General features: G+C 39.9%; 1 protein-coding gene across 2 annotated transcripts in view; it reads right to left on the bottom strand.

Annotated features, from left to right (window-relative positions):
- Positions 1-7,414: 7,414 nt before the first annotated feature.
- SLC25A48 (solute carrier family 25 member 48) overlaps positions 7,415-15,009 on the bottom strand; it is a 90,922-nt gene continuing 83,327 nt past the window's right edge. Inside the window, exon 7 of one of the 2 annotated variants that reach the window (XM_075209862.1) lies at positions 7,415-10,372. In XM_075209862.1, the coding sequence (XP_075065963.1) occupies positions 10,256-10,372 (117 nt within the window). In that variant the 3' untranslated portion in view covers positions 7,415-10,255. The remainder of the gene's footprint in view (positions 10,373-15,009) is intronic. The other variant, XR_012691403.1, reaches the window with a different exon arrangement.

Raw genomic sequence — 15,009 nt, 5'->3', positions numbered from 1 at the left:
CCTACATTTCCGCACTCTCTCACACCAAACAGTTTTACTTCAGTTCCTTTAAACCCAGACCAGCAACTCCCATCACCTATTTGCCAATGTTAACTCACTTCCTCCACCCCACTCAAGCCTCTCCTTCTCTTCTTAGTGCTCCTGATTTTACCATCTACTTCAATGGCAAAATCAACATCATACGCCACAAAATCTTTTCTTGGGTAACTCTTCTTCCACCAGCCTGCAGTGGAAGCAACTTATCTCAGTTATTCCTGTAAGCACACCTGAGATCCTCTTGCTCCTACACCTGTCATTTTCACACTGCTCCCTCACACTGCTAGCCCACCACGTCAACCTGTCCCTCTCCACTAGCACCTTCCCCTTCAACTACAAACATGCGCTCATGTTTACCTTACTCAAAAAAACATCTCCTATGGTCTTACACAAATATAGCCTGGTTTTAGGACAATGTTGCTAGCCTTATTACTGATATTATCAAAGTTTGAATTTCTAAGTGCTCCTGGTCCTTTCTTCTTAGCTCCTAATTAAAGGATTTAATAAGTTCTCCATGCATATTCTTAATGTTGACAGATGCTTAATTGTAAGTCAGTAGCTCCTTAATAAAATCAGGTATCTAGCAACCATGGAGAAAATATCTGCTTTCTTAAATAATAAGTCCCACAAATAAACTCAAACCTGATGTTATTAGTTCATTTATAGGAGTTCGTCCCCCCCAAAGGGTCCCTCCCTGTACTTTCCAGACATTCTTTTATTATATATCTTGACATATTGATTTTTTTAGCTGACCATGACCTTACATCTTACGTGAGTTTAACTTAATAGACTGTCTCACTCTCTAAGCAGTTCACCCCTTCCCGGCCTTTTTCTCCATCCCCCCTCTTCTACAACACCTCTTCCATAATAACCCCTTCCTCAATCTTTTTTTATTTCTTCTTTGCTAGTAGAATATACAAGCTTTTGATATACTTGAATTGTTCTGGATGGTTATACCCACCTTATGTATCTTGTTGGATTTATGTCTCCCTTAAATTAATGAACTGATTTCAGTGGCAATACTGTTGCATCATCTTGTATACTGGCAATTGTTGTTATATTGTACTTGAATATATAAAGTTCTTTAAAAAAAAATCTTGATCCCTCCTCCATCTCCAGATACCACCCCATTTCCCAGCTCCCTTTTACATTCAAACTCTGCGAATGCTTTGCCTACAAACACCTCACCCACTTTCTCTATACTCACCCTCTTCTTGACCTACTTGAATTGGGGTTTCATCCTTTGCCATCCACAGAAATTGCCCTCACCAAAATGACCAATGACTTACTAATGGCTAAATTGAAAGGCCACTTCTCCCTGCTCATACTTCTTGACATCTCTGCCATCTTTGACGCAGTTGACAACCCTCTTCTCCACTGCACCCTTTACTCCCATGGTCCACACAGCACTGTTCTCTCCCGGCTAACCTTCTACCCCACTGGTTGCTCTTTTAGCGCCCCTACCTCTGAATCATGCTCTCCTTAACTTCCTCTCTCTGTTGGGGTTCCTCAAGGCTGGTTTACGGCATTGAATAGCGGGAAAGGGGTTTAATGACACAATTAAGCTCTGCCCCTTCCATTCAATGCCATGAATTTCGGCGAATACGGGAGGTTTGCCTACTCTTTCGGGAGTCTGGGAGGACTCCCCAAAATTCAGGAGCCTCCCGGGAATTCGGGGAGAGTAGGCAAGTATGATATATTATAACAAAGTAACTAGAAAATACCAGCACAACAGATTAGTAGAGCTTCAGGTTAACAAATGTAAAGGTTACACCACTAACAATGACAAATACAAATGACTACATAATATGTACGAGAACGTGTAATATGACATGCAATACTTCAATCTGTATGGGGATTCCCAGAGGCAACAAACAACAGATTAGTACAGCTTGAATCTAAATGGAGCTAACATTTAAAAAATCTTTGACTTCGAATATGACATTCACATTAATTAGGTCCTCTCTGAGACACTTTTTTTCAAAAGTACAAACCTAGTTTTCTAACCTCTCTTTATAAATTATCCTCCCATTCTATTTAATACAAATAAGAGAGAAACCTGTTTTAATGATGCTCAGACAACCAAAAACATCTGCCACAAAAAGCAGAAGTAATCTGCATGACCACAGTGAAAGTGAACCAAATGAAAATAAGTTGCAGTACTAATGGCTGATGCAGCTGATAGTGCTACAATTAACATAAATAAATTATAATGTCAAATAAAAATTAATAATAGGAAACTTATCACATGCCCAGGTAATATAGAACACTGAAAGCACTACGCATGGAAGCGAAACTGTTCGAAGTGAGTTGAAATCAGCTGTGTCATAGACAACATATGAATTATTATGAATGTTATATGATGAATCACCTAAATGTAGTCCAAGAGATAATATATATATAGCATAACACAATCACAAAGAAAAGCCAACATATAAATCAACTCTATGTAGGAACGGCCATGTTCCATGAGTAATAAAGAGTGTCTCTACTCAGTTACATATATAGTGGTATGAATGAGGTACACTTTAAATACCCCTCACCAGTGTGCCGAAGTAGATTGCATTTGTTCAAAGATATCTGTGATTCTAATTGTTGACTGCAGTGTATAGAATCCTGGTCTGCAGTGTGGAGAAGTAATCATGTGTGACCAGAGAGAAAGACAAGTATGGTGGTAAACAAAGCAGCGTGTGCAGATGCTGAATTCAAAGTTCCCATGCAGGTAGGCAGCTTAAGCAATTTTAATAAAGGGCTTAATGTGTTTTATTGCTAGTAGCAAATTTATCAGGAGCTCGTTTATCAGAAGCCTTGAGCTTCTAATAAAATAATAGGGTGGCCCACCCATGTACCATCTCAAGTTCTGCTATGTCCTTCTTACAGTGAGGTGACGTAAACCATGCTCCCTATTTAAGATGCGGTCTAAATAATTATTAATAGAATGGAAACACTAAGTTTGTATAATGTGCATTATTCCACCTTTCTATGCATACTAGGATTTTATTCATCTTTGCAGCCACTGCCTGACACTGAGTGCTGCCAGTGGTGGAACTACCATTGATGCGGCAGGTGCAGTGCATTAGGGCTGTAATGTTCGTTTTATCGCTACCAATAAACATTGCCCAATGTGATTATTGTGGTTCCAATGCACAAAGAGATGTAATAGAAAAACATAGCAGGATTTACAGTAAACCATGCTGAAGCATTAATATATAACAATAAACAGGGCAAGTATAAAAAAAAATACATTTACATACAGTTTCGCAAGCGCGTCCTGGGCCCAGGTTCTAATACAGTCATGTTGTCTGTTGTCAGGAAGATAGAGATTTAACAATGGCCCAGGAACTTGCTTATATGCAGTTTGAATTAACATAAACAGTGATAATGTCACAAATATGCACAGATAACTAAGAGAGGTCTTCATTGGTCCAGGGTTAACAATGTTCCTGTTGTCTGCTGGTCACGGGTCAGTTCATTTGAACTTTTCCAAGGGTGGGGGGCAATTCACTCCAACTGTTGCTTACGTGTCTTCTCGCCTAATAACCAGTTTAAACTGACCCATAAACAAAAAACTTTTGAGTATTAGTCTCATATTGCTCATAACTTTCGACCGCTAGAAGCAATTGCTTCAAAACTGGGTTAATGCTGGTGAAATAAGCTTTAATACATGGACCAAACTCTTTACCTTTTAGAGGACCTGAACCATAAATACCTTTACTATAGTTTTATCTATGTATAATAACATCTAATATATTTTACTAATAAATAAATGTGGATTGAAAGCTTAATAAGTGTGTACTATTTACAAGTGTAAGTGCGAATGTAAATGTGTGTGTTGTTAATCCATGTGATTGCGCCATTGCACATGGCGCACTAATTGCAATAGCACGATAAAAAAAAATAATCAATTCAGCTTACTTCATCCAATTATTTGACTTTCACAGGGCCCATGGAGATATTGGGGCCCGCTGCATGGCAGATGCAGAGGGTCGGGGGCCAGGTTCCCTCCCCCCGCCTCCCTGCTGTTTATCCAATAGGCTAATTAGGGTGTGAGGCTTTTGGGGGGGTGCAACATTGTGACGGAGAGGTATGAACTGATATTAATTTTAAAATATAAGGGAATAGTTGTTCTCCAAAATTAGAATAAAATGTGATTTTTTTTTAGCAAGGTTGTAATCTTTATGTATTCCCATGGTTATGGGAGATGACAATGAGTCATCCTTGGGCAGGCGCTTATGTATATGTCAGTAGAAGAGACAAGGATGGTGACAGGTGCATGTGTGACAGCCCCGTCCTCCCCACACTTTAATATCTTCACCCTCAGTAGCGCTCGTTCATGCCTCCATTCTGCCATACAGTTCTGATTTGAATGAAATTTACATAATTGACAAGGATTTTCATGACCCTTTTAAAAGTTAAGTGGAGCTGAGCTTGGAAAACATAGGAACATAAACATTGGTGGAGGTGAGGTAAGTCGGATTTTAAATTAAGAACAAGTTAATTTTTACCTGCTATGAATTAACTTGGCATGAGGGGGCGCTACAAGTTTATTAGTCTATGGTGCCCTGAACCATTAATCAGACCCTGTATTTGGTGACACAATTTTGCATGTTTCACAACCAGCATTTGGCACTAAGTGTTCCCAGTTCTACCCCACCCACACCACAAAACGGTGAATTTACTATCACAATCCCAGCTCTATTGATAAACTAGAATATCGGTGAAATGTGAATTTACAGATACAGGACGGGAGCAAATGCAGAACTCAAATATTATATTGGTGAACAGCTGAAATGGCCTGTTCTGCCTCAAATTTCAATTTTCGGGAAATATGGTGTGATTTGCTCATCTCCAGTCCTACTATTCAGGCATCAGTACTCATGCTGCACTCAAATATTATCATCTATCTAAATTACATAAAATGAAAAAAAACAACTTGCACTAAGCTCAAGACAGTCCATTTCCTAGTTTATGACTTTGTTAAGTAAGGACATAATTCACTAGCTGGGCAATCTTTGTTAATTCCTAAGAGGGTCAATGTTCCATATTTCCTTCTCCGCTGTAACTCTGTTATTTTTAATCTGTGCAATCTATTCCCTCTTCATCTATATTCCAGTACCCAAAATTGTATCTACTTCACTGTGGGGTTGTAATACATTTGAGTGTACTGCCACAATACAATAGGAACTACAATATTTTATAGTGGACTTATGGCATAAAAACCTATCTTTAAATATTTGCCGTGCTCCGCCCAGTAGTATTTACAACAGGATACAGCATGGGTGACAAAAAAGAGTATCACATTTCTAGTAAACAGTAAAATCAAAGGCCAAATTGTTGTATCCTATTTTTACGTACTGACAGCACATTCCAATGTTTCCTAAATATCTTTAATATATCTACAGAATGTGTTAAGTATAAAGATAAACACTTCTCTCTCATCGTGAGAACTATGGAATTCATGCGCTTGGAAACAAGAAACAAGAATACCTGCATGGTCGATTTTGTACTCTCACTTTATGATGTTCTCCTTCTATACATTTCTGGGACATGTGACATGCAACCTGATTTTAAATTAAAACAATACATTAGAGCCTCATCATTTGGCTTTTGGAAAGTGATGATTTTAAATCTTAATAATAGAAGAACATTTATATGCATCATCACATAGCTCTGTAAATGTACAGTTAGTTCCTTAATGGATACCATAGTTTCCAGAAAGGCAAGATGAGGGTCTTCAATCATCACAGTAAAAGAAAGAACATCAGAAGATGTATTAAGTTTCTCATGAAAAGCTTTTAGGGTTGAACATGGTCCCACCAAGATCATCATCTATATAACATAATGACATATTAACAGACATAATAGCTAATTAATTTATCTAAAAATAATTTTCAGCTTGTTTGACAAAAATATATACATACAAGAAAGTGACGTTTCACTCTGTAGGTATTCCCCAAGACTATTAAACTGGGTACACACTATAGAAAATAACTGCAGATGCAATTTCTGTAACGATTTTACCAACAACTGAAAGTCCCAATGATCAAGTAGATTTATATGTAAACACCTACACGATTACCGTCATCTGCATCTGCCATCTTCTGAAAAGACTGTGACTCTGCACACTCTATAGAGAACTACCTACACTGCTGGTCATGAGTATATACACGCTTCCATACTTTGCCGAAATCGTTCCATTGTTGATCGTGATTTTTAGGAAGTTTCTAAAACCAAATCAAATGGTACCAAATCAAATGGTTGGAAAGTACACACTAATGCAATATCTGACCAAATGGTTGTCTATCATATGATCTGCAAAATAATTGGATGAAAACCCTGTAGTGTGTACCCAGCTTGAGTAATACCCATCTTGATTTTGTCTTGAAACAATAAATAGGTTTACCAGCTGAAATAAAGCAAGACAATTCTTTTGTAGATCAGACATTTCTAAAGCATTCATCAACCCATTCTTATTAAAATTAGTGGTGTGTAAGCAATAAAGCAGCCATGGAGATCTCTCATTTTTATGAAATCAGTGCTGCTATTGATGCCCTGTGTAATCATGATGATTTGGGGAAATTACTAAATTTATAATCCAGAAGTGAACATTACTGTGTATATGTACATATAGCTTAATAAAAAACATTGTGTGAAATATTGCTTTTACTTTTCCTTTGGATCGGCTTTTTTTTGGTTCAGGTTTTCTATAAATATCATATTTTAATTGGATGCAAAACATGTGTCGAGTATGCACCTTCTCTTTGGGACATCATCATTAAGCAGTGTCTAGACCGTGTGACTGCTTATTCACTTTGCAGCTGCTCTGAATGTTCAATACCACCAGAGTCACCAGTGTCTTCACTACCGTCAGTGTCACTGGTCACTTTGGCTTGAAACAGACTAAACTGAGCAATATGTTAGCAGAAAAGCTAAAGTTTAAATTAATTAAGGCAGTACTAAAGTAGAATGGACTTGTAGGGAAATTCATTATTAGGCCATGTGTATTTCCAATCAGACCCACAATCCCACAAAAGTAGGCCCAGGTTGATTTTCCAGCGGCAGTTCCCGAAACCAGGATGCAGGATGTAAACTTTGAATTAGCTAATTAAATAGTATTTCAGGGCGTATGTTTTAACTTTGGAACTTTGGAACACTTTATTTGGAACGGCAACATAAAGATTATGGTATAGATAGGTGCTTGTCTCTTGCTGGAAATCCACAATTGGGGTAAGGTGAGCCACGGTTATGCTTGGGACTAGGATTTCATGAGTATATATTGTACTAAGCACTTTATATTTCTGTGAATCCTAAATTATTGCTTACGAGTTAGATGTCTTAACCTAGGCTGATGAATTGACGCTGAATTGCTTTTGCTTGTGCAACTTTATTATCATAAAGTTATGGAATAACATTGGTACATTGGATTGAGAAATTTTGTTAATATTGCATCAATTAGATGGTTATACTCCGTAACTTGGTTTATAGGATGTTAATCATGTTTATGAGTGCTTCCTCTATATATTATTATAATCATATGACTTATCAAATGTCACATTGTAACAATAGGTAGATGAATTTTGATATACTTAATTGACTTACTGAGTTTCGATTGTTATTAAGATATTAGTGATTCATGGCACCAATCGATACATTATATAACATGCTAAAAGCACATATTATCTGGATAGGTAGTTTACGGGGTGAATGTTTACAGTACAGTAATAGTATACAATATAAAAGTGCTAAATGTACATTAAAAACAAGATGTGTCAGATGCATTGATTCATATGTAACGTAGGTTCAAGGTATATACTAAATATATATATACATATACAGTATGTAACAGTGATCCAATGTTAAAATGGATTGATTGTGATAAAATGTAAATGGTAGAGCAAAAATAATTAAAGTTAAGCTGGGCTTTATTACCTAAAGGATAATTCCACCTTTGAATATTTGTGCCCATAATAAGGCTAATATTTTTCCATGATATGTGTCTGTTTTTGTTTCAGTTTAGTGACAGCAAAATACACTTTGAAGCTGCTTCCGTGAGTCCCAGTTTATGGGCTTGGTATCAAAATGCAGTCCAAGTGGGGGAATAGCAGCCTGCAGTGACATCACAGCAATGTGTGCAATGATTGTGGAAAGAACCGACAACACCCATCAGCGAATATATACATGCATTAAATAGCAGCACTAAACACTGTGAATTTCAGGTACAATAGTACAATAGATGCACAGTGCAAAATGCCTTTGTTTTGCATTGGTGGGACTAAATGGTCCATCCAGCTCACATTGAGGTGCATGCCTAGTCTTCACTCTTGGGAGAGACCTTTGCAAACTAGAAGTGTGGTGCACAATGCAAAAAAAACGTCATATCAGTCCAACCTCCTACCACTTTAAAACCACTCTTTCATTAAATTAAATGTTTCCATTTTTCTTCTAAAATGCTGCATGGTTAGGCTTATTTATTGCCTAAAGTAATCATGTTGGCAAGGGAATATAAGGACTGCTTTCATGATTTTGTGTGTTTGAAGCTTTGTTTGATAATTGCTAAAGTGTACCTAGAATACAAATGGGCGGCACAAAATACATCCCAATGTATAGGACAAGACCCAATTTCACCCAGCTCAGAGCTGGTGTAAAAACCAGGGGCCTGATTCGTTAAGGATCTTAACTTAAGAAACTTCTTATTTCAGTCTCCTGGACAAAACCATGTTGCAATGCAAGGGGTGCAAAATAGCATTCTGTTTGGCACATAAGTTAAATGCTGACCGTTTTTTCATGTCTTATGTACAAAACAGAATACTAATTTGCACCCCTTGCATTGTAACATGGTTTTGTCCAGGAGACTGAAATAAGATACCTCTTCATTTAAGATGCTTAATGAATCAGGCCCAGGTCCTTTGGCGTAGTGGAAATTACTGCGCCTTTCTACACAGCAAATATACACCAATCTCTTTTCTTTAATTTCATTTCAATATCTTGCTTCAAAAAAATAAAATATTATTTTTGCCCTGCTCCCAAAACTAGGCTCAAAGTTACATCTACTCCACACTTTGAAAACCTCTGCTCCCTCTACAAAGGCTGCTATATTGCTCTGCAACCCCATGTGCTTTGGCTGGAATGTAGACACATACAGCTTTATGAAGGAGGATTTTGTACTGCACCTTGGCCTTTATAAATCACCAGACTGCAAATAGTCTGGTTGCACCAGCTATTGTTTCAAACCTACACAGACCTAACAGCTGCAGAGCGTGTAACGGAAAGAAGAATTTGAAGTGGCAGAGATCAGGCCAAACGATCCCAAGGCTGCACAGAAGGGTTCGTTACTGAGAGCAACCAAGCTAGACAACATTACACCACATAAAGCCAAGCACTTTCCTAGATACCATATTGTTTTGTAGAATTTGTATGTTTGGACCCAATATAGTTAATGGAATCCAGTTGCTTGAAAATGGACATATAATTTAGTAACATAAAATACATTTTATTTTAAAAATCAGTTAACCACATTAATAACGTTATTGCAGTTGGAAAGAAGTGGGAAATGCAAAACCAGATTATTATTGCAATATGAAAGGGAGTCATGTTGGCACGTTAGGTATGTTATATCAAAGAACATGGTGTTATTACATGGAACAGATGATATCACAGAGAGGTGCAACATTGCAACTGGACATTAGATTTTGGGAAATAGAAAATAGTGACAGCAATTTCAGTAGAGATATGAGAAAGCAAGTTTATCCCATGTTTACCGAAATAAGAGGTACGTAATAGAATCAACCCACCAGTTTCACAAGCCTGTTCATTACTTGGGCGATATACAATGAAATGGAACATAAGCACAATACATTCCTGATATCTGATGACAGAAGTTTGATTAAAATCTTGACCTCATCTACATGACGCAACAGCTGAAAGACTTTCCTTCCTTTTACAGTACTTTTCAGCTTTGTGGTAGGAAGTATTGTACTAGATATCTATCATGTTATAATTAATAACAATGTAGACACTAATTATTCTTACTACTGAACAGTCATGTAGTCTTTCACTCTTTCAGTTCCGTGGCAAGACTTTCCCCCTACTTTGTGAATGACATTTTAGTTAGCTGAACTCCTTAATAAATAAACACGTTTTATTAGAAATGTGTCTTGAGGAAACAAACTCATAGATTAGAATCTTTACATTGTATTATTTCTTTGTGTCTGGGTTTCTCCTAATCCGATTCCTTGTTGGTCTTCAGTGCTTTTAATGAAAGTTCATAGGTCAAAAACATAGCGGCACTCATTGGGAACCCACGTACGGTATTTACTGTGATTCCCCTAAAAAATACCTGTGAAAGATAACATTAAGATATAAATATCATTGTTAAATTGATCATTCGTGTATGCACAGTAAACAAGCTCCAAAATAACTGGACTGTGATTCATAAAAGGAATTTCTAAAATGACATTTAAACAGCCTATGTATGTATTGGCAGACAGAAAAAACTGATCAGTTTAAGGAATTAATATTAATATTTAAATATCATTGTTCTTTTGTTATACTGTAGGCTTTCATTTATCATAGTGCTAGGCTGCTCTCCAACTCTTCAAATCCCCTACAAATACATGGGCAATGGTACTCAACTGTCCTGATTCTGGTAGGCCAGTTCTACTTTTGTGTGAATGTCCCGCTCAGTCAGGACTTTGTTCCTACTGCAAGGATAGTTGGAATGTGTGTCCTGCTTCACACTGTACTGCTTATTAAGGGCGAGCTGCTTGCATCTAACTGTAGTGCTTGTGTGGTGAAAAAGAAGGGGGCACAGTATGGGGAAATAGAAGGGAAGACAGTATAGTGAACAAAAAGAGGGCACAGTGTGGTGAAGAAGAAAAAGAGGGCACATTGTGGTGAAGAAGAAAAAGGGACACAGTGTGATGATGAAGGGGGCACAGTGCGGTGATGAAGAAGGGGGCACAGTGCGGTGAAGAAGAAGAAGGGGGCCCAGTGTGGTAAAGAAGAAAAAGGGGGCACAGTGCTGTGAAGAAGAAGGGGGCACAGTGTGGTGAAGAATAAAAAAGGGGCACAGTGTGGTGAAGAAGAAAAAGGGGGCACAGTGTGGTGAAGAAGAAAAAGGGGGCACAGTGAAGTGATAAAGAAGGGGGCACAGTGCAGTGATGAAGAAGGGGGCACAGTGTGGTGATTAAAGAGGGGGAACAGTGTGATGAAGGGGGGAACACTCAATCTGTCCTGCTTCCAAGCTGACTAGCCAGCCAGTTTGTGTCACCATCCCATCTGGTAACCCTCCTTTTTCTCCTATCACCTTCCACAACCCACTGTTCTCTTGTGCCACCCCTTGTCTTCCACATCTCCCCTCTTAATGCCTTTCCTTTCTTCTCTTCTGCTGAGTCGAAGCAGTAGTCAGATCCAGTGCTGGTGGCTGCCAATCTGAAGTGATGTGGATGAACAGAGGAACAACCATACCCAATGCCATATATTTGTGCCTAAGTGTGACAGTTGCAATAATAAACTTTTGTTATATTATGGGTTTTATTTAACATTTTCAAAACCCCATTAGTGCATGCGCTAATGGGATTTTGAGACAACATTACTTACTGAAAATTTTACATACACTAAAGAGCGAATTTAATAAAGGGTGGAAATAAATCAATAGGGCTTTTTCTCGCTTCAAAGTGTTACCACCAGGGATAAATATAAATAATAATTAAGAAGACAAAGGGCCCAATTTAATTCCCTGCGGTGTTAGCAAGGTTATGGCAATATCAGTTCCTATAACCCCACATCTAACGACGCAGAAAACCTGCGTAAGTGCACTTAACTTCCGTTATTATGGAATTTGAGTCACTGTTTTCAGCAAGAGCTAACCGATTCTACCTCACCTGCCTCTGAGCAGGCGAGTGGGAACAAACAAGGAAATTTTAGCATGGTGCACACAGGGATAAATGATCCCACTGATTGCGCTTTCTGTGACCCAAACTGATGTGAATTCCAAATAGATGTGACTATAAATAGAGAATCTACTGCAGCCTGACTGAACTAGTGTTACCATAAACAAGTGATTTATTCACAAAACATGTAGGCTAAAAAATAGTTTCCATTTCAGAATTTGAACTGTACAGCAATTCCAGAAATTGCTTGTTGCAGTCTAATGTGGGGAGCTAGGGACAGTAAAACTTATTTTTTAAGTTTGCTGTTTGGGAGCAAAATTGTGGTCAATGAACCAAGGTTACACAGTAAGCTATCAACCACACAGTCATATCAATAGGTGTATGTGGAGTTCATCTCAGGACCTCTACAATCTTTCTACAAACCCAAACTTTGTACTGGAACCCAATATCAATCAACACCACTCCCATACCAAAGGCTCTTAAGGTTACAGCAAATGAGTGCTAATAGAGCTGGACCAATAGAAGTTGTTGGTTCCTTTCAAACTATTACTGAGGCCAGCATGCACACCATTTAATGCAATGTATTAATTGAAGGTGCAAAATTATACTTGTTCTCACTATTATATTATAATTCCCAGGTATATCAGTTTTTTGGAAATAAGAGGGGCCAATATAATAAATCTGGTGAACAGCATTCAAAGACAAGACAATTCTTTGGACTAGTATAAAAAGAAGAAGCCCTTTTTATTTTTAGTATGGAAGTGAAAGAATGACAAGAGGGAGACTATGAATCCACTAATTATAAAAAAAACATGACATGGCAGAGTACTGAGACAGAATTGTAGAGATAAGTGCAGATAATTCTTTTCTTCTCTGGGTGTTAAGCGCTATACCTTACAGGTAAAAATGTTGCTTCAGCACTAGCCTATGTTATGCTATGAAAACTCATTGCAGGTACAGCATTGACTAAAAGAGTTGCAATACAAGTTTCATATCTTAATACACACAGTGCCGCCGAGAGGAAGGGGGCGGGTACTAATTAACCAGTCCCGGACATGCCAGGGGGCCCGGTCCTCACTGCCAACCGTTTTTGTTGTTGTTTTTAAAACAAAATTGTTTTTTATTTTGTCTATTTTTTCCGGCGGGGGTGGGGTGGGGAGAGAGGCTCGGTGGCTCTGCCCGCTCTATTGGTGGAGGGAGCAGAGCACTTTAAGAAAAAAAAAAATACTCACATAATCGTGGCACTGGTTTACCTCTTTCCTCCTCCCTGTTCTGTTCACACTGAACGTCGGGCGTGACGTCATCACGTCATGCCCAACATTCAGTGAGAAGCGGCGTAGAGAGGACCCAGCAAGAAGACAGAAGCCAGAAGAGAAGAAAAGAAAAGAGATTTATGAAGCCAATACAAAGGTAAGTTAAGGAACGGAGGAAAGCAGAAAGGCACAGTGTGATGAAGATGGGAGGCGGGAGAAAGGCACAGTGTGATGAAGATTGGAGGAGGGAGAAAGGCACAGTGTGATGAAGATTGGAGGAGGGAGAAAGGCACAGTGTGATGAAGATGGCAGGAGGGAGAAAGGCACAGTGTGATGAAGATTGGAGGAGGGAGAAAGGCACAGTGTGATGAAGATTGGAGGAGGGAGAAAGGCACAGTGTGATGAAGATGGGAGGCGGGAGAAAGGCACAGTGTGATGAAGATTGGAGGAGGGAGAAAGGCACAGTGTGATGAAGATTGGAGGAGGGAGAAAGGCACAGTGTGATGAAGATGGCAGGAGGGAGAAAGGCACAGTGTGATGAAGATTGGAGGAGGGAGAAAGGCACAGTGTGATGAAGATTGGAGGAGGGAGAAAGGCACAGTGTGATGAAGATGGCAGGAGGGAGAAAGGCACAGTGTGATGAAGATGGGAGGCGGGAGAAAGGCACAGTGTGATGAAGATGGGAGGAGGGAGAAAGGCACAGTGTGATGAAGATGGGAGGAGGGAGAAAGGCACAGTGTGATGAAGATGGGAGGAGGGAGAAAGGCACAGTGTGATGAAGATGGGAGGCGGGAGAAAGGCACAGTGTGATGAAGATTGGAGGAGGGAGAAAGGCACAGTGTGATGAAGATTGGAGGAGGGAGAAAGGCACAGTGTGATGAAGATGGCAGGAGGGAGAAAGGCACAGTGTGATGAAGATGGCAGGAGGGAGAAAGGCACAGTGTGATGAAGATTGGAGGAGGGAGAAAGGCACAGTGTGATGAAGGGGGGAGAGAAAGGCACAGTGTGATGAAGAAAGTGGCGGGAGAAAGGCACAGTGTGATGAAGGGGGGAGAGAAAGGCACAGTGTGATGAAGAAAGTGGCGGGAGAAAGGCACAGTGTGATGAAGGGGGGAGAGAAAGGCACAGTGTGATGAAGAAAGTGGCGGGAGAAAGGCACAGTGTGATGAAGGGGCGGAGAGAGAAAGGCACAGGGTGATGAATGGGGGGCAGGCACAGTGAGATGAAGAAGGGGGGGGAGAGAGGCACAATGTGTTGAAGAAGGAGGGGAGAGAAAATCACAGTGTGATAAAGAAGGGGGGAGAGAAAGGCACTGTGTGATGAAGAAAGGGGCGGGAAAAAGGCACAGTGTGATGAAGAAAGTGGCGGGAGAAAGGCACAGTGTGATGAAGGGGCGGGGAAAGAAAGGCACAGTGTGATGAAGGGGCGGGGAGAGAAAGGCACAGGGTGAGGAATGGGGGGGAGGCACAGTGAGATGAAGAAGGGGGGGAGAGAGAGGCACAATGTGTTGAAGAAGGTGGGGAGAGAAAATCACAGTGTGATAAAGAAGGGGGGAGAGAAAGGCACTGTGTGATGAAGAAAGGGACGGGAAAAAGGCACAGTGTGATGAAGGGGCGGGGAGAGAAAGGCACAGTGTGATGAAGGGGCGGGGAGAGAAAGGCCCAGTGTGATGAACGGGGGGGGAGGCACAGTGTGATGAAGGAGGGGGGAGGCACAGTGTGATGAAGGAGGGGGGAGGCACAGTGTGATGAAGAAGGGGGGGAGAGAGAGGCACAATAAGTTGAAGAAGGGGGGGAGAGAAAGTCACAGTGTGATAAAGAAGGGGGGAG

Source organism: Mixophyes fleayi, chromosome 4 (genome assembly GCF_038048845.1).
Source record: "Mixophyes fleayi isolate aMixFle1 chromosome 4, aMixFle1.hap1, whole genome shotgun sequence".
NCBI classification, from domain to species: Eukaryota; Metazoa; Chordata; class Amphibia; order Anura; family Limnodynastidae; genus Mixophyes; species Mixophyes fleayi.
This window is presented reverse-complemented; position numbering and strand designations above follow the sequence as displayed.